Consider the following 25701-nt stretch of genomic DNA (forward strand, 5'->3'; position numbering starts at 1 on the left):
AAAGGAGGAACATCCTCCCAGACTGAGAATTTAAGACCAAAATAGCCTGTGCCCACTCCCATGTCTGCTGTTGCCCTGTTTATGGAAAACCAGAAGACTGTGGAATGTGAACACTGCATAGCAAAGTCTTCAAGAATGTCTGGGCCACGTGGCATCAAGGAAATAATGAAAGGATGGTGAAATCACTGAAGTCTTAAAACACCCCGCGTTGGGGCTTGGTTCAGGCCCCTTAGTGGCCTGCCTGTCCCAGGCCCTGCAGTTCAGGTCTGGCTCGTTCAGTCCCTTCCTATCTCTGGGCCTGTCTCCCTTACAGGTCTACAGTAGAGTGTCAGATGACAAGATGGTACTGGACTTAAGTGAGGAGCTATCATGACTCCCAAGTGTTAACAATTCCTGGTGTCAGAAGTAGGCTGCTGGGAGCTAAGTCTATGCAGATACAATTGGCTCAGGCATCCTAATATAAGCTGTTACTGAGAGGTAGGTTCAAATCCTGGCTCTGCCACAAGATATTTCTGGGACCCTGGGCAGCTGATTTCATTCCTTGCACTTCAGTTTTCTTAACTGTAAAATGGGGCTAATAATATATTTATCTACCTTACTGCTAAAAGATTATAAGAGATGGTGCAACCAATTAGAAAACAGCTTGCCAGTTCCTCAAAAGGTGTTCTTTCTTTTTTATTGATTTGAAAGAGAGAGTAAGGGAAAGAGAGACAGAATCAATGATCTGTTCCTGTATGTGCTCTAACTGGGGATCAAACCTGCAACCTTTACATTTTGGGAGGTGCTCTAACCAAGTGAGCTATCAGGCCAATGCCCTTGAAAGGTTTAAACAGAGTTACCATGTGACCCAGAAATTCCCACTCCTAGATATTTAGCTGAGAGAAAAATATTTTACCATAAAAGTTTGTACCTCAATGTTCATAGCAGCATTATTCAAAATAGCTTCAAAGTGGAAACAACCCAAATGACCATGACTGAAAAAATGGATAAACGAAATGTGGTCTATCCATACGATGGAATATTATTCAGCCATAAAAAGGAATGATGCAGTGGTATATGCTACAATGTGAATGAACCTTCAAAAAACACTATGCTAAATGAAATAAGCCAGACACATAGGGTCACATATATTTCTATTTATATGGTATGTCCAGACAAAGCAAATCTGTAGAGACAGAATGCAGATTAATGGTTGCCAGGGCCTGGGGGAAGGAAGGAAGATCGGGGAGTGACTGCTAATGGATAGGAATTTCTTTTTGGAGTGATGAAAATGTTTTAAAATTTGATTATGGTGATGTTTGCACAACTTTATAAATAGGCTTAAAACCACTGAATTGTACACTTTAAATGGGTGGTTTTTACGGTATTTTTAGGGTATGTTGACTATTCTCAAAGCTGTTAGGAGCAGGGGGAAGGGGCTGTGGAACTTCTAGTTCAGCACGGGTCTTTAAGCCGCTGTGGTCCTGGGTTAGTCACCGACCCCCATCCTGAATCTCCTCAGAGCTTCTCATAAAGGGGTGGACGATATAATCCTCATCTACGTTTCTGGGGTCTCCCGAGGAGTCGGGGCTCAGGAGGAAGGTGCAGATTCCTCGGCGGACGCCCTTCACCTTTTCCCGCGCCGCATTACAGGTAATAGGCCTGACTCGGGCCAACCCGGAAAGGGCAGAAGGGCTCTTTCAGGTGAGCTCTCGTGATTGGCAGCCCGGGGAAGGCTCTGGGTGACGGCTGCCCCGCCTCCTCACGTCGGGCTGGTTGGCGCCAGGGGGAGAGCTCCCAAAAGCCTAGGGACCCGCCCCCGGCCTTGCGACGGCCAATGGACGCGACGCGTGGGCGGGGCGTCGGCGGCGTCGGCGGTGGCTGGGCGGCAGAGGCGGCTGAGGTGGCTGAGGTGGCTGCTGAGGCTGAGGCGGCGGGCGCGGCCGGGATGGCGAAGAGCCCTGGAGAGAACGGGCCGCGCTCGCCCGCAACTGGGGGGAGCCTGTCAGGGACCCGGGAGAGCCTGGCCCCGGGACCCGACACGGCAGCCACCGACGAGCTCAGCTCTCTCGGCTCCGATTCAGAGGCCAACGGCTTCGCCGAGCGCCGCATCGACAAGTTCGGCTTTATCGTGGGCTCGCAGGGCGCCGAGTGCGCGTGAGTAGCGCCGGGGGCTCGGGGGCCGGGGCCGGGCGCGGGACTCGCGTGGAGCGGGATGGGCCTCGACGCTGACAGAGCGCCTTCAGGACAGACCGACATGTTCCCCTCCCAACCCGGAACAACCGTCGCCTTCTCTCCCCTGCTCCACCCGCACGACCCTCCTAAGTAGACTAACCTGCCTCTCACCCTGAGCCCACTTCCGACCGACTGACAGGCTAATCCCACCGCCTCACCACCCCCTACCCCCGTCCCGACCCTGCCGACAGACCGACCCGCCCTCCAGGAAGGACCGACTGTGTCCTCCTCTCAATTTCAGAACAGGCACTTGTCCTAACATCACTGCTGCCACCCGGGCCTTAGGGACTGATTGACTTTGCCACCCCCGACAGGCTTCTAGATGACTGCCCCTCCCCCAACAGGCACCTATTTTCTATACTCTCCCCCCCCCCTGCCAAGACCCACGGGCGCCCTTGTCTCCCCAGCTCACTACCCCCTCACCCCGGGACACCTCAGGCAGGGTTCAGAGGGGTCAGACTCTCTTGTCCCTCTCTCACTCCAGAACAGAAACACAAAGGCTTCTGGATGGACTAACATTGGTCAGCTCCATTCAAACAGTTCCACCCTGGGACAGACAGTCCCCGGTCCGCTCATAGAAGCGTCGGAGTGTGCGCCCCTTCCCCCTCAGAGGCAGATTTCTTCCGGTTACTGGCAACAGATGGGAAGACAGTCCTGTTTCCTAGTACTCACAGGGTGACAGCGCCTCACCTTCAGGACAGACTGTCGGCTGTCTCCCTGTGCGCTATGGAATCTCTTTAAACACAGACTTGGGGTGGGAGCAGGCGGGGGGGGGGGGGCACAGCAGGATCCAATCCCCTACTCCCAGAGCACCCAGGCACCCAGCTGTCAGGCAGAGAAACGGGAGGCAGTGGAGTACCACCTTCTTTCCAAGCTGGGTAAGCTGGGCAGCGACACTGTCCACAGAACCACCAGAACCCAGTCATCAGATAGTATGTATAGTATAGGCTGGTGGTCTTAGGAAAGTTGGACTCTAGACCTCACTCCCACCCCAGCTGTCCTGTCACATGAGACCAGTGTTCTACAGAGAACTGACAAGCCTCCCTTATGATGTTCCCCCTGTGTGGGGCGTGGGGGGCCTACAGCACTACTGAGTTCCATGATCCTACTCCAGAGGGTCCTTCCTCCCCTTCTCTGACCAGTTGTGACTGCCCAAGGCTCCTGCACCCTCTTTTATGACTTACAGAAGTATAAGAACCCCACCCCATACAAGCAGCCCCATTAAGGTCACTTCCGGGGTTTTCCCAAGTCCTAAAGCTTTATATTCCTCAAGGGTCCTTCTCCTTTGTAAAAAATATAGGCCCCTCCCCTTAGGAGTTCCTTTCTAACCACTGGTTCTGTCTTTTCCAGCTTCTTCCCATTTACTCACACTAGGCTAAGCTTATCTCAGTCCAGGACTCAGAAAGCACCTTTTATTCTGATCCCTCATCCTGATTTGATGCTTTGTCACAGTTCTCTAGGGATTAGTTTGTGAGAACTCAAAGGGGATTTAAGGTATATTTTTGAATTGAGGAGCAGTCACAGGGCCCAAGAACCTGGGAGGAATGGGGTCTTGAGAAGTGGAATTTCAAGTTGTATTTCTGGGTTCTTGGAGGGAAGAGCTCAGATTTGCTGGTGAATTCTAGGAGATAAGAATTTCTACTACATGTTTATCAAGCAGTTAACCAAGTCTTGGTGTACAGAGCAGTGTGATATAGTGGGAAAAGGCCAGACTTAGGAAGAATTCACCCTTGTTGGCTGTGTGACCTTGGGTAAGATCCTGAATCTCTGAACCTGTTTATTTTCTGTAAAGGGCAACAGTAACACCTACTCCCAAGATTATTATCGGGTTTAAATGAGATCAGGTCTGTGAAGGTGCCTAGCATGGTGCCTGGCACATGTAGTGGCCCAGAAAATGTTAGTTTTCTTTCTTTTCCTTCTAAGGGTCTGAAAATTGAGGAGAAAAATGAGGGCGTACCTCTGGTATTTGTGGACAGAGAGAGGCCCCAGTGGGAGCACCTCCCTTTGGCTGTAGTCCCCAACCAGTCTGCCAGACATCTGTCTTCTCCCTCCAATTACAAACCCAGGCTTTGCAGACGCCCTCTGTATCACTGGTGTCTGTAGGCCTGAGGCTGAGGTGGAATCCTAGGTCCTCTCCTCTCTCCCTGCCTCACTTTTTTTTACCTTGTTGGTCAACCTAAAATCTTTGGTGTCTGAAAGCTTTGATGTTCTCTGCTTTGTTTATATTGTGGTTTCAAAAAAGCCAAAAGTAAGTCCCTACCCACAGTCATAAGGGAAGTTATGGGAAGTTTCAGTGTGACCGCCCTGAACCCAGTCTCGTGGTTGAGGGCTAGGAGTCCATGTGCTATCCCAGAGAAATGAAACATTAGCACTGATGGCTGCAATAGAGATGGCAGGGACTCTGGCTCCAGATTAAAAGTCCGTTTCAGCCATCCTGGGCTAAAGGTTATCTCAAGACTGTTAGTTTTGGCAGTCGCCGGGGGCTGGAGGGGAGAGGAAGAAAGCAGGTCAGAGGCTACCCCACTCAGGTAACTGTTAGGTGCCTGGCATGAGTAGATTTTAAAATCATAGACTGTTTGAAGAGATCTTAAGATTGATCAGCTTAGCCCTTACTTATTATACAAATGAGGAAACTGAGGCCCAGAGAGGAGAATAACTTGCTTAAGGTCACACAGCATATTAGTAGCAGAATCAGGACTTGAACCCAAGGTTTCTGACTCCTAGGTCAGGACAGTTTCCACTGCCTTCACCATCCATTAATATGGCCTATGGTCCTAGCAGAAGAACCAGGTGCTGGACAAGTAGAACATAAGGTTCCTAGCAGGAACGTGCCTAACCTCATCTTCCCTGGCTCAGCTCAGCACTTTTGACTCCCTCAGCAGTGTAGGAGGCTAACAGAGACAGCCCAGCCAGGGTAGGAGTGTGTTGTCATTACCAGTTCATTAGACTGATCAACTTTAGGGCTGGCACCAGACTTATTCACCTTTCTCCTCAGGCTTACAGCAAAGTAAATGCTCAGTTAATATTTATTTACTAAATGAAATATTATTTTTTTGCTTTTCTTTTTAGATTTTATTTTTTCATTTTTAGAGAGAGAGGAGAGAGAGAAAGAGAGAGAAGGAGGAAAGAGCAGGAAGCATCAACTCCCATATGTGCCTTGACCAGGCAAACCTGGGGTTTCGAACTGGCAACCTCAGTGTTCCAGGTCAATGTTTTATCCACTGCGCCACCACAGGTCAGGCTATTATTTATTTCTTTTCAAGTCAAAAAGCTGAAGATATGGCCATCATCGTACAGATTGGTAAACTAAGGCCTGAGAGAGGTGATTAGCTTTACTATTAGGAGCAACATCAGGAATTGAACCCAGAACTCCTGATTCCTAGCCCTAGGCCTTTTCTACTTCTTCACCTTGCCTGTTTTTTGAGCCTACTCTGCAGGGCACCTTTGATGGGACTGAGATGATCACTACCTGCTCTTGAGCAGTAGTACCCAGTAAGTGGGGAAAGGCAAGAAAGCAGCCAGCCATCAAAGGGCCTCTGGATAGCATAGACACAGGGGTACAAGTGTCCTCAGCAGGGAAGGGTGGGAGGAGTAATGTTACCATTCCTATAACTTTGGGGGTAAGAAGAGCAGACCTGTTTATGGGGGAAACCCCTTTTGCAGCATAGAGGATGTGGTCAGGAAAATACAGATACCAGGTCTCCTGGCCTAAAGGAGATGGCCTGAGAGAGGTGGGTCCCTGAACTCCTTCTCCTTTTCCTATGTAAGTGCCAGGATTGGCCTCCTGAGGCTAGTGCCTCCCATCTAGCTTTAGTTTGCTCAGTGCAGCAGGCCAGATGAGGTGAGGAGCTATGCACTCTAGGATCCCATGGGTGTTGGCTTCCTGTTACGGGAGAGAGGGATCTGAGTTGAGCCCAGGGAGAAACATCTGGAATAGCAGTCTTGTCTTCTCCTGATACAGCTCTCCTCTCCCCTGGGCCCTCCACTATTCCTAACCAACTATGGTAGCCCTATGACTTTGTAAATCATAGAATTGGCTTAATTGACATCTTTATATTTTCGGTCTGTGCCAGTTTTTGTTGGGGTATGGCCAGGGCCCTTCTGGCAGGCCAGTGCCTGCCTCCCTGCCTTCTCACCGCCTTCTCCAGTTTATAAGCTCAGGGCATCCTATTTTCTTAAACTATTACAGTTCTCAGGAGAGCATGGAGCTGGCAATAGAGTGGTCCCTGGGTGGCTCATCTGGAATGAGGCAGCTGCACATGTGGAGCCCTGGTCTGTGACTCAAGACCACAAGCCCTCCATTTTCTCTCCTCCTTCTCTTCCTCCAGCTTCAAAGGAAAATCCGGTTTGGTGGCCCTTTGGGTGTTCTAGAGCCTCAGACAAGACTTGACTTGGTGAAGGAGGGGGCTAGCGCACCAGCTGCTGGCCTGGGAAGGTGCCTGTGTGTCCGCCTGTTAGGAAATCTTAAGCTGTGGGAAAGAGATAAGGTATTGGGGCCTGCGTGATGTTTTGTCCTTCTAGCATCTGCATCTGAAACAGGACCTCCAGAGGGCCAGTGGGGCCTGGCTCTGATCCATTCACCCAATCTGTTTACCCTAAGGTGGAGGAAAGAAGGTGCTCTGTGTTCCTTCCTCACGCAAGTTCTGGAGTCGGGCTGTCTGTGTGACCTTGGACATGTTGCTTAATTTTTTCCTATTTCTCACTGAAACGATTATGATAATACTGACATTGCAGGGGTTTTGTGAAGTTTAAATGAGATGATGTTTGAAAAGAGCCTGGCTCAGTAGAGTGCCCAGTGAGTGTTCTCTCTTTTAAAGACTGGATTAGGTAGTCTTGTCTTTTCATTTTTTACTTTCTGTCTCTGGCTCTGATAGTGGGTGTTAGTGAGGTCCATCCCATGTGGGCAAGAGTTAACTCTAAGCAATGGTGAACCCTTTCTTTGAAAGGCATGGTTATCCCCATTCTGTAGATGAGCATTTTGAAGATTGTACCTGAGGTTTGCCAGCTACTAAGTAAATGGCAGAACTGGGACTAGAACCTGTTTCTCAGTGCTGAATCCAGTGACTAAGCTTTGCTAAGATGGCAGCAGGCAGAGTGCCAAGTACTTGCTGGTCCCTGAGGCCCCCACACCCAGAAGCAGGAGTTAGCAGGAACCTGGCTACCTCCCCATCCCAGTGTGGAGGGCAAGGCAGGTCTCCATACAGTGAAAGTCCATAGACAGCTGAGTCAGAGAAGACCTGGTGAAAGAAGATCTTTAGGGAGGCCCTGGAAGCATGTTCAGATTAGGCTTGGTCTAGCTCTTTTATAGCCAGAGTCCATACTATGTTGCTCTTGATCCCAAACTATTGTGCAATAGCCATCTGACTTTGATATCCAGTCTGTACCTTTTGGAAGAAGTGTTTCTGTGTACGGAAGAGAGGGATTATGTTTTGTGTGAAGGTGAGGAACTCAAGGCCTGTAGAAGCCTCATAGTTATTTAACAATGGATCCAGATTAGGGAGAGATTCCAGATCTTCTGACTCAGCCCATTGCTACTCCAGCTATATGGCACTGGCTTTTCTCTTCCCACTCCAAGCCAGTTGAGCCTCTAGACCAGGGTACATTGCCCACCAGTGAAGAACCCTGCCATCAACCACCCATTGTCAGTGCCCTGGCTGATAACTTTCTTTTTTTTTTTTTTTTTGCAAAGGGGAGAGAGAGAGAGAGACAGACAGACAAGAAGGGAAAGAGATAAGGAGCATCAACTGGTAGTTGCAGCACTTTAGTTGTTCATTGATGCCTTCTCATACAGTCCAGTGACCTTGGGCTCAAGCCAGTGACCATGGTGGTCATGTCTATGATCCCACACTCAAGCTGGCACCTCCATGCTCAAGCCAGCAACCCCGTGCTCAAGCCGGCTACCTCAGGGTTTCAAACCTGGGTCCTCAGGGTCCCAGGTCGACACTCTATCCACTGCACCACTGCCTGGTCAGGCATAACTTTCTTTATTTTACAGGCACCACATATGAGGGGCAGGAGGCCTCTTTTAGCTGACTTTTCTACCCCTGGCATATCTGCTGTTATCCTGAGCCCAGGGACCCTCCCTGGGAGAAAACTGTCCTGTCTGCTCTACTGGCAAACCAATGCTTCACTTGCTTAGAAACCCCCTATTCAGGATTCAGGGAAGCTGCCAACTTTAGCTTTCTTTGTTTCATCTTTCTCTTTCCTGTCTTCATCACACCCTACTGTACTACATTCTGTGCCCTGTCGAGCTCCTCAGAGGCTGTCACAGTTTAGCTCTTCACTGTTTTTCAGGTTGGGAAATAGCAGACTCAGGAGTCTGGGAGAGAAAGCCAAGGTTCCGTTTGCTAGTTTATTTATCTTAGTGGGCTTATTTCCAAAACATTTATTGATTACCTACTCTGCCAGCCCCTGTGATTGGGACAAGAATATAGAACTGAACAAGACATCTGTGTCTTATTGCCCTCAAGGGGTTCACAGACTTGTTGGAAAATGAACCACACACAAATCACTGTAATGTTGAGCAATAAAAGCTATAATTGAGGTATGTGCTTGCTCTAGGGAAATAGATGAAGACGCAGCCAGCTCACCTATTGGAACTCAGAAAAAAAGAAGTAGCATTTGATCCAGGCCTCAAAAGGATCAAGGGAAGACATTCCGTTGGATGGGAGGGAACCATGTACGAAGTCCCCCTAGAAGCCAGCTGTTTAAGAAATGTGATATACAGAGATTACAAGAAGAGCAAGTGGATCATGTGAAGCAAGGGGAGGCTAGGAAAGTAGGTTGGGAAGACCATGCCTAGCCTTGATTGTCAGACTGAGGCCTTCTGTGTTTCATCAAGGTCAGTCTGATGCTGGTGTTGAAGATGGTAGTGAGACTAGTTGGGAGAGTTTAGGACAGCCCATAAGGGCTATAGAGAGTCCTGGAAGAGATCTGGAGCTATGAGGATGAACAGGCCAGTGAATCAGTAGGGCTTGGTACCTGACTGGCTGTGTGAACCAATAGGGAATTGGGAAGGCTTGGGACAGGCTGAAGTGGTCCTGGATTATCACAGAACCCATCCTGGGGCCATCTGGCCACAGGGAGGGAAGGGTAACTGTGGCCTTCCTCTGTAGTGGACAACGGGCTGCTTTTGACTGCTTTGTCACAGCGCTGGGCTCCCCAAGGTGCCTGGCATGGCTGGCATGCCCAGGGCACATCAAGGGGTTCTTTGTTTTTCTCCAGTAGGAGAGCCAGTTAGCTGGCCTGGTTGGGAGTGGGCAGGGTAAATGGCACTGAGCTTTGTGGTCTCTGCCCAGTAAACATATTAGATGGCAAGGAAGGCTGCAAGGAGAGAGCAGTAAGGTCTAAGGGCATGGAAAACCTACCTTAAGACTGTGCGGCGAGGACGGGTAGGTTTTGCGTTTGGGCACAGCATTAGCTGCTTGAGGGGAAGCAGATGATAGCTGAGGGCTGGCTTGAGCTCAGCTCAAGTTGTTATTGTGTTCCCGGAGCTGGTGCCTCAGCTGGGATGGGTGGAAGCAAGTCCAGTGCCTATAAGAAGGCAAAGACCTCAGCACTTAGGAACACAAAAAGCTGTTTCTCAGGGTTGAGAGATTCTGGCTGAAAATGTGGATTTAGGCTAGTAATGGGAGATGGCTCTGCTGGTTCCACTACTGGCTGTTGTATTGTGTAACTTAGGCATGTCCCTCACCTGACTGTGGGGCTAATGCTCCCTGATTTTCATTTAGCGCTTATTATATGTGCAACCATGTGCTCAGGAGATACAGACATGGTCTTGCCCTCCCAGAACTTATAGCCCCACAGGGATGTCAGACATTCAACAAGTAGTTAAAGGCATAGTCTATGTATAAAAGGATTGTGAGGATCAAATGAGATAACTGGATTAGGTGCAAGTATAGACAAAGACTGCTGAACAGGGTCAGGAGACCTAAGTCCAGGACCTCACTGGGCCCCTAATTTGCTGTGTGACTGAGAAAACTCCTTAATTTCTCTAAGCTTCAATTTCCCCCAGATATAAACTAAGGCAGTTTTAAAGAGATGATGTTGAAGAGTTCATCTGCTTCTAACATTCTGAAAATGACCTTGGATTATATGAAAAGTGTGTTGAGAAGTTTTTTATGAGGTACCACACAAGTGCAAGGAATTGTCACAGCACAGCCTATAGAGGCCAATGCTTCTGTCATGCTCTGTTCCTCTTGTGAAAAGATCTGTCTTTGTGGGTGGTACCAGTGGTCTTCATGTTTTTGGCAGTGTAATCACATCAAAGGATGCTTTGATTTCTCTAGCTCTTTGGTCTGCAAAGTACTTTCATTCCCATTGCCTTGCAGTAATCCTTACAGGAGCAATGGGAAATCAGTAGGGTAGGTTTTATTTTACTCCATTTATAGACGAGGAAACTGAGGCTGAGCAAGTGATAGAACTGGGCCTGAAACCAAAGATTCCTCCTTCCCAATATTTCATTGTACCAAAGCTGGTGGCACCTGTGGCCTCTCCTCGCCCTCTCTGTCCCAGCCTTAAGACTTCAGCTCAGCCCTAAGTATCTACTCTTCTCCAAGTAGGCTTCTCAAGTTTTTTGTTGTTGTTCAGTTATTACGATGGGTGGCACACTTCCTGTCCCAGTTCTTCACACCTAGCCGCTCACATGTTCCCCAAAACAAGGCAGAGCAGGTGAGTAGTGAGGGGGCCTAGGAACATAGTGTGGAGAACACTTGTTCTTCCTCAGTGCACTCTGGGCTCTGGACTCTATGTGTTCAGAAGCAATCCTTCCTAGCCACTACTTTTGGAGGATGCTGCTTTTTTCTCATCCCTTCCTGTCTTGGTTTCACAAAAAAACCTCAAATTTGGGTCTGAGAAAGCCCGAGTTCAAGATACCAGCTGACCTGGCTTCCAGTCCTGGCTCTGTTACTTTCTTGCCTAGCCTCAGATTCTGAGTCTGTAGTAGGGGTAGGTGGTGGCATTGGGAAAGAGGTGTTACGAGGATTAAGGGAGGCAATGTTGGTAAAGCACAGTGTTGCCACAAAGAAAGGGGTCCATGTACACAGTGGCTCTTAATACTTGAGTGTAAATTATACTCTGAGGTTCACTTCAGGCCTTTGGTATAATGGTGAGAGAACAAGGCAAAATGGGTGTGAAGATCCAGGTTGCCTCATTTGCTCTGTTGCCAACCCACCATTGGGCCTGGAGGAAAGGCAGGAGCTGGTACCTCTCAGCTTGTGGTCTGGAGCTTTCTGGCCTGCCAGGGCAGGTTGGGAATCCCTCCATCAGTTCCTTATTGAGTCATTTGAAACGGAGTCTTCACTCTGAAGGCCCTGATCTTTCTTCTCCTTGGCCTGTGAAGATAAAGCAGAAGTGAGAACAGAGGTGGGTCTCCTGAAAGATTCAACTCAGCATGCAACCATAGGGCTGCCTGGGGCCTTTCCCCTCCTGAGTAGTGGCAGTTTTCTGTAGGAGTCAGAGTTTGCTTTATAATTACCACCACCCTGCTGTGTTTTTTGTAAAATTTCATTCTGGTCTCCCTGTCCTGCTTCTGAGTGACCTTTACCATCCTCCCAGTATAGTCACATGGTAATGCTATTTCACATAAAAACCTGCATAGTGGACAAAGCTTTCACTGATACCACCTCATTTAATTCTGTGAGACGTACTTGTCATGGTAATGGCCCATTTTACAGAAACAGCCACCAAACTCCAGAAAGGTAAAATGAGTTGCCAAGCAACACACAGTTTATGACTCTGAATCCACTAAACTCCACGCTCCCTGGGAGTAGGGCTTGTGTGTACCCAGCCTGGTGGACAGCACTCAGTTCTGGAGTCGAGTGACAGAGCAGAAGCAGAGGAGGGCCTGGATTCACTTCCTAGAGCTATCCTCTGCTCACCCTGGACCTTGGATAGTTGCTGGCTGGCTGTTTTCTTCATCTGTAGGAAGGGGATGATAATTAGAGGACCTGTCTCATGAACTTGTCAGGATTAAATGAAATAGTTTAAGTTAAGCATTGAGCACCATGTCTGGTGCATAACAAGTGCCTGGTAAGTGATATAATAGACATTTAGAGATGTTAATTGAATATTAGAATTATAATGTTGTAAAAGGCTGTCATCAAGCACATCTGTTTTCAGCCCTGTGCACAAGGAAAATCCATAGCTGATATCAGGCCAAGGAGGGAGTGCCGTTTATTAAGCACTGTCTGTGCTTCACCCACCTGATCTTAAGGTAGAGGACAGTATTCCCATCTCCCTGAGGGGGAAATCTGAAACTCATAGTGCCCAAGGTCACAAAGCTAATGAATCTGTCAACACAGAACCAGCTAGGTACCAGGCTTTGTTCTAGGCCCAGGATGAACTGCAGAGAATGAGACAGGCAGAGCCCCTGCCCTCTAGGGACAACTTTGTGGAATGCTGCCTCAGCAGAGTGGACAGTCAGGTGGAGAAGCCTTACCTGTTCTATTGGACAGCTCACATTCCCCAAACAAGCTGAGCTCTTTTTTGTCAACTTATGCTTGCTCATACCAAATCTTCAACCTGATGTGCCCTTTCCCCTTTCTCAACCTGGCCACTTTCTGTTACCCTTCAAGGACCATCTCAAAAGGCAGCTACCCTTTAAAGCTTTTCCTAAACACCCCTGCTCCCACGCTGGGGGCTTCTTGCAGTGATCTAGCACCTTTTACGTGCATCTCTGATAGCACTTCTCTGTGTGCTAGTTATTTACTCACCTCTCTGTCTCTGCCAGATGGACCTCTTCAAGGACAGGGAAAGTGTTTTTTTATTTTTGGAGATTCAGGAACAGGAACATAGCCTCTAGAGAGATGTATACGGACTATAATGAGATGCTGATTGTGTTCTGTGCGCAGGGTAGTTAAGAAAGGCTCTATAGAGATTAGAGGAAGTTCTAAATGAGGCCTCAGAAGATGAGTAGGGCCAAAAAAGAGTAGGGTGAGGGAGGGCAGCTCAGAGAGAGGCCTAGCTAGAGGAGTGAGGAAAAAAGAGGGATGTTTAGAGGAACTAGGAGTAGCCTGAGATTTCTTTTGGACACAGAAGGTAGTAGGGGGCCTTGAAGGAGTCTGGGCAGAAGAGGACTTACGTAAGCCATAAGTCAATACTAACTCAGTAAGATACATCAGTAAGATCTAGCAGTTTGGTAAGGATGTGTAAGGGGACCTTATGTGAGTAAGGGTGGTTGTGGGTGTCCACAGTGAGATTGTGATTTGAGGACCCAATTGCCAGATGGGGAATTTCAAGCATTACTCTTCTGGCAGGGGTGGATGCATGGGGAAGAGATGTTTTTGGCTGAAAATAGTCTCCATACCTTGCTACAGTTCTCAGGGAGCATTGCCTTGAGGATTTCTGCTTTGGTCAGTGCCTTTTCCTAGCTGAGTGGGCGCGGGGGAAGGGGAAGTCCTTGTTTTTTGGAGCCAGCAAGGCTGGTGCCTAAAGGAACCATTTCTTCCATCTGAATCTTGGGATGGGGGTGGGGGTTGAAGCTGAGCAGAGTGGAGAGCTGGGCAGGGGCCCAGGGCACTGAGGCCAATGAAGGGTAGAGAGAACCTGTTTACCATTGTGCACTGACCCAGGGCTGGAAGAAGCAAAGCCAGGGAATTCTGTATGGAAAAGAGAGGCCCAGAACTAGCTTGCATGGGGGCAGGCAGGGGGAAGCAATCCAGACTCTCTCTCACCCTGATAGGGAGCCTGGACACTGCCCTACCTCCAAGCCAAGGGCTCCAGATCAGGAGGGAGCACCAGGCTGCTACCAAACTTTTCCTTTTTCACACTGACTCCCAGTGTGGCCTTCGGCAGATCACTTATCGTCTGGGTCACAGGCCTCCCTGCTGTCTGGGGAGGGGATGGACTCACTGGGTGATCTACAGGCCTCCCAACCCTGACCGTTGGCCATTTGCGCACCACCAATGCACCCTCTCTTGCATTCCAGTTTCCTGTCATTTGCACACTACCAGTGAACCCTCTCTTGCATTCTAGTATTCTATCATAGGTTATGACACTGGTATAAAAGCTGATTATGGCTCTGGCCGGTTGGCTCAGTGGTAGAGCGTCCGCCTGGCGTGCAAGAGTCCCGGGTTCAATTCCTGGCCAGGGCACACAGGAGAAGCGCCCATCTGCTTCTCCACCCCCCCCCCCCATTCCTTCCTCTCTGTCTCTCTCTTCCCCTCCCGCAGCCAAGGCTCTATTGGAGCAAAGTTGGCCCAGGTGCTGAGGATGGCTCTGTGGCCTCTGTCTCAGGCGCTAGAATGGCTCTGATTGCGGCAGAGCGAAGCCCCAGATGGGCAGAGCATCGCCCCCTGGTGGGCATGCTGGGTGGATCCCGGTTGGGTGCATGTGGGAGTCTGACTGCATCCCCGTTTCCAACTTCAGAAAAATACAAAAAAAAAAAAAAAAAAGAAGCTGATTATACTTTCAGTCACTACCACCTCTTAGGTTAATGAACTCCAGAAGTTGTTGCTCAGTGTGCAAAGTAGGTCAGTTTTTTGTTTATCCTCACTTCTTTTTCCAGCTCTGGGTGGGAGAGGGGAGCTCCCTCACCCTGTTGTCCCTGGAGCTGTGATCAGCCATGTTTTTTCTCAATTTTCCACATTTTCTTGTTGCTCACTCCTGCCCTTCTCAGCACAGAGGGAAGTGGTTTTTTACTGGGTGGTGAAGAAGAGGGGGAAGGAATGTGACAGGTATTGAGGTGGTGTTACATGTTGGGCACTTTCTCTTTATTGGAGAGTTTAGTGCTCAAATGGCAATTTCCCCTTCTGAGCTGTGTAACCTTGGGCAGATTACTCAACCATGCTGAGCTTTAGTTTTCTTGTCTATTAAATGGAGATAATAAAAGCTACTTCCTTGGGGAACTATGTGCCTTTGTAGCGCTTGGCAGAAGCAAGTACGTAGCCAGTGCTAGAAATGTGTCAGCTCTTACTGCCTTGTGTGATCTTTATCACTGTACTCTGAGGAGGTAGCATTATGTCCAAATTACAGGTGGGGAACCAGAGGCTCAGAGAGTGGAGCACCCTGTTCCTTTCACACAGCCATAAAGTACTAGAGCTGGGAACTGTTGCCATTAAGTAAATTTCTTAATTTTTTGAGGATATCAATTGCTTTTGGCTAAAATGGGGATAATCCGGCCCTGCCACATGTGTATGTGGCTATATATATGAACCAGTTGGATGAGAAAAGGGATGTGAAAGTGTGAGGTAAACTGCAAATATTTATACCATTTGCTGGCCACCCACCAGGCTGGGCCCTTATATATATTTATTCCTCATTGTAGCCCTATAAATGTGAGGTGTGTGTTTCAGTCTCACTTAAAGATGAAGTTGAGACTTGAAGGCAAGTATTTTGCCTATGGTCTTTCTAGTGAAGGATATGGAATGGAAACTTAGGTTTGTAAGCATTATAATCCCCACTCTGTTCACTATTCCTTGCACCCAACTGGGCCTCCTTAGTGTTTGAATGAGGAGGATCAGTTCTGTGGTCTGTGACTTTGGGCTTTCTGCTGGGGTTATGTTTCTCTTCCTTTGGGCTGGTTTGGAGAGTAAAGCTTGGAGTAGGGGTTTAGAGTGGTCTTTGGGACCAAGGTTTACCTTCTACTGTCACATAAAGGGGTCATGGGCACAAGGACCATACCTGACTGAGCCTGCCAACCAGAGAGGCTGAGGTATGCTTGGGAAGAAGCAGACAGCTGGAAGGACAAGGGGACCGAAAACCCCAACCTGTGGTCTCAGTAGCCTTGGGAAATGGTCTTGTCCCTTTGAACTCTTATAAGTCCCCAGCCTCTGGGTTTGGGGAGAAGGCTAGGGAACTGGGAGCCTACTGAGCATATGGAACCACTGCCACTTTGGACCTTGGCATAGCACAGCACAGCTAAGCCTAGCTCAGCCTAAAAGCCCAATGGATCTGGGATCAGGGGCTCCCTGGCAGCCCACCGTTGTCTCCTCTGTGCCGCTCCCCCTGAGGAGTGGGTGGCTGGCAAATAGCACATTGCCCAGACTTGCTGTCTTCAACTGAGGTTGTAATTGCAAGCTACACTTATTCAGTATATTGGCCTCACTGTGCATTGCTAGGTATGGACAGGCTACTCACTGAGTTAGTCAGAACATTGGAGGAGGGGGTTAGACTATCTCTAGGGGCTTGGAGGCCAGAGATAGAGCCTTCTGGTAACATATTTAGAATGACCTGATTTCCCCACAGTCTTCCCAAGGGGGTTAGAAGCAGTACACGAGTCACTATGGCAGAGGGGAAGCCCTGGTTCTGCCATTTATTAGCTTTGTGACTGCCCAAATCATACAACCTCTCTGATGGGTCCAATTTCTCTTGGGCCAAATGGAAATAGGAATTAATCTATGAGGGATCCCCCTCACTGGACTGTTAGGGACACAAATAAAATTACTTTAGGCAGTAGTGGCTTGTAGCCTGGAATGCAGTGTGGTTGAAAGTAATGATGTCATGGTGAAACCAGGCAGGCACCTGTTGAACACCTGTGGAATGCATGGTAGGAGTTACAGAAGTTCAAGATCTAGTCCAGTTAGGCAGGGATAGTGCAGAACAATATGAGCAAGTTGTAATGAAGTGCTCGTTTCAGACTTTATGTCTTGATTCATTAATGACTAGTGATAAAATAATTTTAGGGAATTGTGATCGGCATTAAAAACAAAGAAATATAGAATAATATAAAATTGAAATATCTGAGTGCTTTAGTACATTTAGGAGTAAATTGTTTCATAAAATATATTTTGGTTATATAGGTATATATATATATATATAAATCTCAGTATAAAATATGTTTCTTACTGTGGGTCTCAGTTTAAAAACTTTGAGAAACTGTTCTAAGTCAGGATGAAAGTCTTTAGGTTGGAAGACAGTTAATGAGACTGGGCAAGTATGGGGGCTGAATGCTTGACCTATAGGGATAGAGGGGTACAGTGCAAGGGCGAGGAGTGTGCGCTGTAAAGTCATGCGGGTCTGGGTTTCAGTTTCAGTTCTGTCACTTAATGCTACATGGCCTTGAATGAGGCACTTAACTTTACTAAGTCTTAGGTTCTACTTATGTAAAACGGAGAGAATGATACTATGGTAGGGATATTATGAAATGTACATGAGATAATATATGTAAAGCATTTAGAAAGACATTGGTAAGTAGTAAATGATGTACAAATGGTAACTACTATTGCTGCTGTTATCATTGAAATTGTGGTTTTTATGTTATAGTTGGCTCTGAAAGAGTTATGGTGACTTGGAGAGGGGAGAAAAAAGGACATTCTGAATAGGGTTGAGTGAGTGACAAGGGATAGTCAGTGTGTGTGCCTGGTGTGAGAACCTTAGAAGAGGGTGTTGAGATTATAGGAAGAAGGTACCAGGAAAATTTTGGCATTACATGAGGAAGAAAGTTTTAACAGTAAGAAACTTCAGCGATAGGGTGGCTTCACCTAGAGATAATGAGGCCCCATACCTGGAGGCATTGCAGCAGAGGCTAAGCTTCTAGAGACTGTTATCACTAGGTTCTTTTGGATGCAGTGACTCCCTCAGGCCACCATATGGAAAGAAGGGTTTTCTGAAGGGTGAGTGAAGCCCTGGGACCTGAAGCATTCCCCATGGGCTATTTGGTCCTTTTAACTGGCCATATGGTCACTTCTCTCTCACTAGAAGCTGGCTCATGCTCTCCTTCCACTATCAGGAGGAAGCACTTCAGGGCTTCTATCACATCATGCTGTTTACCTGGAACATCCTGACCTCAACTTCATCTCACGACCCTTTCTGGGCATCCTTTGAGGCTCAGTTCACAATGCAGGCCATCCAATCATTTGGGAGATTGAGGCTCAGAGAGGGCAAGAGACTTGCCTGTTGTAGAAGGGATTCCTATATCAGATAGCAGTTTGATCAGATGCCTTCTGAGGTCCTGACTAGACTGAAGGATACTTAAATCTTCTGATTTAAAAAAATATCTTATTCATTTGAGAGAGAGAGAAAGAGAGAGAGAGAAATGGGGAGGGAAGAGGAATGGAAAGCATCAATTCATAGTTGCCTCTGTATGTGCCTTGACCAGGCAAGCCCGGGGCTTTGAACCAGTGATATCAGCATTCCAGGTCAACACTTTTCCGTTGTGCCACTACAGGTCAGGCATGATTTCTTTTTTAAAGATTTTATCATTTTAGAGAGAGGAGAGAAAGAGAGAGAAAGGTGGGGGTGGGTGGTGTATTGGGAAGCATCAGCTCATAGTTGCTTTTTGCATGTGCCTTGACCGGGCAAGCCCAGGGTTTCGAACTAGAGACCTCAGCATTCCAGGTTGATACTTTATCCACTGTGCCACCACAGGTCAGGTGAGGCATAATTTTTAATAAATGGATAGCCTAAAACTCTTCAGGGCACATCCGTGTATAAAGAGAAGTCTAACTACAGTTAGAGAGCATGTGATCTGCTGAGTGCTGGGTACAGCCAGACCTTCAGTGTCTTCCTTCTTACCATCTCTAGCTGGGTTAAACTCCTCTGCTGTTGGAGAAGCCATGCAAATGACATTTCTTCAAAATTTTCTGAATTTAAGGTTTTAAAAATTAAAAAAGAATCTTTCAGTTGACATGTACATTTAATGAAGTAATGGATTTTTTTGTATGTTTCTGAGAAGATCTTGCCAAATCAATGGTGCAAGTTAAAATCAGTAGTGTCTTAGAATCCAGGAAATACAGTCGTTTATTTTGTACCCAATTGAAATTCCGGTTAGAGGTTTGATGTTCAGGCTTTGAAACTGCCAAAGTTCTTATCTGGGATCAGTTATAAAAGAATAAAACACTGAACTTGAATGTGTTCCCCTGTGTATCTATCTGCATTTGGGTGAATGGATATCTCTGAGGCCCTGTAGTCAGATCTTATCAACACAGACAGAGCTGAGGACATGTATTACTGTGTTACATGGGATTTCTTTGAAAACTAGTCATCTCAGATGAAAGCCTTGCCCTTTATGAGCCTTGGTTTTCTCATCTGCTCAATGTGAAGATTGGATCAGACATGATCCACATCCATGACTGCCAGAACTTCATGTTGACTCAGTGTGGGCACTCCCTTTCATTTAGTTAACTAGAAGGCTCATCCCCTGACTTGTATTAAGTGTTTTGCAGGTGGCAGGATGGCCTGTGATGCATGGTTCTTTGGTTTCTTTTCCTAGGGTGTTTGGGGGTTGCTGAACCTGATCTAAAGGTGTGGTCTCTTCTTTTCTCCTCTCAAGGAGGAAAAGGGAGTGTCCTTGTGCCTTGATTTTTGCCTCTGGGTGGTACAAGGCTCAGTTCAAGACTGGGATGAGCAGTGTTAGTGTGTCTGAGGGACTAGGTTTGCCCTCCTCAGCTGTTCATCTCTGAAGCTATTCTCCGGCTTGTGCTGTTTTCCAGATAAATTGTACTGAAGAAGAGTTCCTACCCTTTTGTGTCTCAGAGGCCTCTGCTCTGCCAGGGCCCCTCCCTCTGCTTTTCCAACCAGTAAAAGTCACAGCAGTGCATTTCCTTCCGGTAGAGAGAGAATCAGAATTCAGGCCTGGGCCAAGCCCTAGCCTCGCTATGTCCTGTTCCTGAAAGCCTCCTCCCAGCCGCCTCAATAACTTCGACCCTGCTCTCCTTTCTGGGAGGTCAGGCAGGACTGAGTGCAGGCTCTTGGCTGGGATCTGACTTAGATTTGAGTCTGGGTTTTTCCACTGATTTGCTGTTTGACTCTGAGCAAGATACCCTCTCTGGATATCTTCTCAATACTGTCAAGTACTTTTTTAAATGGAAAAAAAGAAACACAAGAAGCACAAAAAAAGACATTTAAAGATCCATAAGCCTTTTTACAAAAAACTTTACGAAGAGATAGTGTGTGTACAAGAGGTGCACATATACAATTTGTTGTTGTTTTACCGATATTGCTGTGTAGGCTAAATAGTAAAGTATATGTAAACACCCAGCCTACACGTGCTAGTCTGCTCCTTCTTGTTGCCCCTCAGAGTTAGGTAAACTCATTAATTCCTGGGGACTAACTCCTTAGCTCACTCACTTGAAGTACCCTCTGGCAAAGCCAGGGATTCCCACCCCAGCCTGCCTCATCTGCTTTGGTGCCTGTCTGCCTGCCTTGGGTGGATCTCCATGCTGAGGTATTTTTCTCACTAGCTCTAGTGAATATTCAGTGCCAGTAGACTGTTAACACCATGAGGTCCAGGACTAGTTCTGGTCACAAGAGTGCTTCCCCACAGCCTGCCCGGAGGCCCTGGCCCTAGAACAATGCAGACACAGCTGTGATAGCTGCTCAGTTAGTAGATATACAAATACAGGTGGTATTTGATGGGGCTTTGATGTGTGTGTAGGATTCTGATTGGTAGACAACTTGGAGAGCCTTTCAGCAAAGGGATGAGGAAAGTTTGAAAGGTGGGAAAGGGCCAGGGTGTAATTGGGGAAACTATGAGTAACTGGTTTTGCTAGAGTGAAGAGGTGAGCATGTTATTTTTGTACTTGTTTGACTAGTTTTTTTTATCCAACTCTGCACTTTGCGTGTAGGCCCTCTAAAGAGGCTTATTTATCAAGACAGACCCAGGACAAAAATGCATTGCTTTGGTACACAGATGCAGGCACTTAGACCTCTGCCTCAGCAAGACACAGTGACCCTTGGCTCCTTAACGTGTTGGGGGAATGGGCACTTGAACCTGGTGTCTCTTTGGCCTATATGCCTTTCAGGGACAGGGTAGAATTTCCTGACATTTGTATTAGGGTGTTCATGAGTTAGCAGTCTCAAGGGGAACAGCAGGGATGAAAGGTAGGGGGAAGAAAGGAGGAATGACCAGACTGGTGGCTAGGACCTAAGCCAAGGCCTCTGCTTCTCTTGGCACCTCTGATGGGCCCTGTCCTCTGTTCCACAGGCTGGAGGAAGTCCCCCTGGAGGTGCTGAGACAGAGGGAGTCCAAGTGGCTGGACATGCTCAACAACTGGGACAAGTGGATGGCCAAGAAGCACAAAAAGGTGAGGGGCCTCTCTTTGGTCCTTGGACTGGGAGTTGGTAGCCTGGGGAAGAAGAGGAAGAAACTATATCAGCTTAGAGGAGCAGGTCTTCAACTGCCAGTTGCCTTAGGTATGCCCCATCTCCTGGCTCTGAAATGGGAACAGAAGCTGTTGGTACTGTTGGTCCTCCCACATGACTTCAGACTCATGCAAACTTTGTCCTGGAGTCAAACTTTAAAGCTGTCTTAGCCAAAAGCCCTTATAAGGTAGCTTTCCTCCACCCCCTCCTGGGAAAGTACTTACTGCTGCTGACCTATCAGGAAGGACTTTATAATACTAATAAATAGCTAACGTGTCAGACATTTGCCATGTGTTGGGCACTTGGCTGGGATAATCCTTATAACAACCCAGTGAGGTTGGTAGTAGTAGTATCTTCACTTTACAGATGGCCTGTAGAATCAAAATTTGAATTAAATTTAATCATTTTAGTGCCTATACTCTTCACCACCACAATAAGGAGAAATTTTAACCCTCTAGATTAATTTGATGAGCTTCCTCTTGCCTCCTGGCCAAAGCAAAAATAAAAAAAATAATCTCACAGTTTAATAGTTTCATAAAAACAAAAACACAAGTGTACCTTTTCTAGTCAGGCCATCTTTAGGCACCAACTCTATTGCCTGGTAGGAATGTACTTGCCCACCATTCTTATATGTATGTGTTGATGTCCTTGGCCACTTTGGCATGGTCTAGTTACTAGTTACCCCCTGGCCTAGTGGAGGCCTACCTAGAGCCTCACAGCTGGGGTCTGTGCACAAGTTCCCAGTGCACAGAGTGAACCAGCTGACTTGCTCTTGTTAGCTGACACACTGGTGTGGTCCAGGCTGGCACAGCTAGGTGCAGGGCCTAGCAGAAAGCTCAGGATCAAAGGTCAGGTACAGGCTTGGGCCCAGCCCTACTGCCTTCCTCTCTTCATTTCCGTGGTTAGCTGTGTAACTTTAAGTGAGTCACTTCACTCTTACAACCTCAGTTTCCCTCGTCTCATGGGAATGATAGTCCTGTTGCAAGGCTCCTGTGAGGTGGTGACTGTAAAGCCCTGTACCCATGTGAAGAGAGGAGCAGCTACGGCGGGCCTCTTTCTTACTGTTCTGTGTGGGCTGAGGACATTCTTTTTTTTTTTTTTTTTTCTTATTAGAAAGTCTTTCTCTCTTTCTCTTCTCTTAAAAAATTTTTTTTTTTTTTTTTTTACTGTAGCTGTTCTCAACCACCTCCAGTCTGACTCTGGGGTCTGTTTTCCTGCCTCCTCAGCCCCCAGGATCTTAACCCGAGCTTCAGCTCCCTCTCCACTGACTGTTGTGGTAACTAGTGGCTCTGACCTTCTTGCCATACCTTCCTTGCAAATGGGGATTCCAGAAGGGTGCCTTGGGGAGCTCCTCTCAGCATAGCAATCAGCACCACTTCCTCTTCCCCTTTGCTTCCCTGGCACTGTGGTTAGAAGCTGAGGGCTATCCCTGCTTGGCATGGGCCACCACAAGAGGCTTCCCCTCACCCTACCCAGAGGCCTTAGCCCTCTGCCCTATGCCTGCCACCTCAGCTGTGGTCACGTTAGCCCTAGGAGCTTTTCCTGCCTGGCTGTGCAGGCTTAGGCTCTCCCTGTGGGGAGGAAGTCATGGCACAGGAAAGACAATACCTGTTTCAGGAAGTGTGTCCAGACCCACCACTTCTCCTGGACTTATCCTGAGTCCCCAGGAGGGGAGCCCAGCCCTGTGCCTAGAATTCTATCTTCTCCTGTAGGGTTTTGCTCAAATTTAGCAATCAGGGTGTGGCCTCACTCAACAGTCAGAGACCTCTTTTTCCAAGGCCTCATGTTAATCCCTTATCTTTCTCTTTACTAGAGCACTTTCTTTTGCTTCATCCTTCTGGTCCCTACCATTGTCTTCTCCCAAAAGCAGGAAGGTGGAGATTACCTCTTTGCTGAGGAGGATCCCAGAGGTCAGAGCGTGAAAGGCTAGCTGAACTGGATTTCACTCTTCAGCCCCGAGCCTGAGTGAGGGAATGGCCTCTTTGAGAACCTTAATGGACTGAATATGTTCTGGGCTCTCTCATGGAGCAGTCCAAGTATGAAAGGGCTGTGATGATGTGAGGGCTGGTTCTGCTGAGCTTAACCCTAAGGGGAGCCGAAAGAGCCTGTGACTCTGGGCCATACTGCATCCCTTTGCTAGAATCTGCCCAGACCAAGTGGCTTCCTAAAGAGACCCTTGTCCCACAACAGCAGGAAACTGTTCCCAGAGTCTGGGCCAGTTCTCTTCCACTCCCTTTCTGTCTCCACTTTGTAGGCAGTCCCAGAAGCTTAAGTTTGGCTCCTGTGAGCAGTCACTCTGCTCTTCCCCCATTGCCCTCAGTCTCTGCTTGCCTCCTTCCTGGTTATTGACTCTTTCTGACCCTTGGAAAGTTTTCTCTTGTTTTTGTTGGTCATCAGGAAGACCAGCCTTCTGTGTTCCCTCCTCTGAGAGTTTGCATTGGGACTGTTTGAGGGGGTTTCCGGGTGAGGGGAAGTTAGGTGTAAGCCCAAGACCCTGGGGCTCCTGTGTCAGGCATCCTCCTGGGATGGAGGGGTAGAGAGGAAGCCATCATTTATTGAAGACAGACTGCAAAGCATGCCCCCTCCCCCAAATTCTAGTAGAGTTTTAGGTATTGTCATTCTGATCTTACTAATAATGAGAAATGATTGACACAAGGTCAGTGCTGGATTCAAAACTACATCCATGTGCTCTTCCCCCTGCTCTGAGCTGCTATATTCTTCATCCCAGGACAGGCTGCTTAGTGCAGAGGTCTTGTCAGTCTCCCACTTCCATTCTATAGGAGTCATGCCTCTCTACCTCTGCCCTCACCCTTTTTGCCCTTAGCCTTGAGGTCAGGGAGGATGATCAGGCAGCTGCCTCAGCCTCATTCAGTCCTAAGGCCAGGGGGGAACTTGCCTCCCTGCCTGACTCGGAGGCCAGTGAAGTGGAAAGTGCATGGAACTGGGTCCTATGTAGTGTAGCTAGAAGCTAGTTTGGGCACCTCTGATGGTGTGACCTTAATATTATATTTTCTTTAAAAAAAAAATTATATTTTCTTCACTCTTTGCCTCATTTTCCCCATTTGTAAAAGACTTGATGGTTTTTCAGACTGGGTTTTGGTAGTGGAAGCCTTTTTTTTTTTTTTTTAATAAAAATAGCTAGCATATTAATTGAGCACTAGCTCTGTGTCACGAGCCACCCCAAACACTTCTTCCCTCTCATCTTCCAGTCTGTGAGTGGAAGGGAAGACCTGTGCTGTGTTAGCACCTGGGCCAGCTGACTCTGCCTCAGTCTGGTGATCATGAAAGCTCAGGGTTAGGGAGAGCAGAAGAGGTTGGGGGGGGGAGGGGAGTATTCTTGACCAAAACAAAGAGGAAGTCGTTTTGATCAGCTCTCATTTTCCTTCTGAGTTGTGCTGAGGTCTCTCCTCGCTAGGCTGCTGTGTCCTGCTGTGTGGCTGCTTAAACAGACACTCCCGTGAAAGTCCCCCAGCCACATTCTTGGTCATTTCATGAGATGTTCTTCCTGTGGCTACAGCTGTGCAGATCTTTTCCTGGGGTCATCTATGGGGCTCCTTGAACTTGTGTATTTCTTTTTGATTCAGAGAATGGTGATAGGGATTCAGAATTCTGTGGTAGACCTCCAGAATACCTGCATTTTCACTGGACCATGAGGACTCTATCATCACCTGGTGGCAGCACATTTCATTGCAGTCGCATAACTTTCAATCATTTTAGCAATAGTAGGAAAGTCCTCTTCTCTTCCCTCTTCTGCTCTTGCTTTTATGTTCACCAAAGTCCTGCCAAGCATCAGCAGAGCACCTGGGCTAGCACACAACCTCTGGGGGAGCTCCCTGGTGGATGCATTGGCACTGACCTCCTTTTGACTTTCAGATTCGTCTGCGGTGCCAAAAGGGCATCCCACCTTCTCTGCGGGGCCGTGCTTGGCAATACCTGTCAGGAGGCAAGGTGAAGCTACAGCAGAACCCAGGAAAGTTTGACGTGAGTTGCCCTTCCTTCACCCTGTCCTTCCTTCTGTATGTCTTGGCATCTTCCCCATGGTAGTGATCCTGTTCATTCATCTGGACCTCAGCAATATGAGCAATGGATGGAACCACCCATCTAGTACCTGACTGCCCATTCCAGCTTTTCCTCTTTATAGTCACTCAGGTTTGCTTCCTTGGGCTCAGTGAGCCATCACCCAGCTTTTGTTCATCAGGGGGGGACACTCAGACACTTCCCTAACTACCTTGGGCTCTGTGCCTACTTAGTACGGTCACAGAACCCTCAATACTTCCTGGCCTCCCATCTTGTACTCATTCTCTTATCTCATTCAAGCCTGGCCAGATATGGTTCACCTGTGTTGCTTGTGGGGTTATCAGCCTTGGGGATGGGCAGAGCCAAACTAATATCCTTAGGGGTCAGAAGCCAGTGAATGGCCAGAGTAAGAACACCTCTCCATTCATGGGACTTTTTGAGCTTGCCTGG

The 25701-nt window shown here is 47.8% G+C and overlaps 1 protein-coding gene across 1 annotated transcript in view; it reads left to right on the forward strand.

Annotated features, from left to right (window-relative positions):
• The first annotated feature begins 1850 nt into the window (after positions 1 to 1850).
• Positions 1851 to 25701, forward strand: part of TBC1D10A (TBC1 domain family member 10A) — a 29752-nt gene continuing 5901 nt past the window's right edge. The window contains exons 1-3 of the mRNA XM_066370530.1: positions 1851 to 2136; positions 21077 to 21176; positions 25108 to 25215. Coding sequence (XP_066226627.1) covers positions 1928 to 2136; positions 21077 to 21176; positions 25108 to 25215 — 417 coding nt within the window. The 5' untranslated portion in view covers positions 1851 to 1927. The remainder of the gene's footprint in view (positions 2137 to 21076; positions 21177 to 25107; positions 25216 to 25701) is intronic.

The sequence above is a fragment of the Saccopteryx leptura genome, chromosome 2 (assembly GCF_036850995.1).
Source record: "Saccopteryx leptura isolate mSacLep1 chromosome 2, mSacLep1_pri_phased_curated, whole genome shotgun sequence".
Taxonomy (NCBI): Eukaryota; Metazoa; Chordata; class Mammalia; order Chiroptera; family Emballonuridae; genus Saccopteryx; species Saccopteryx leptura.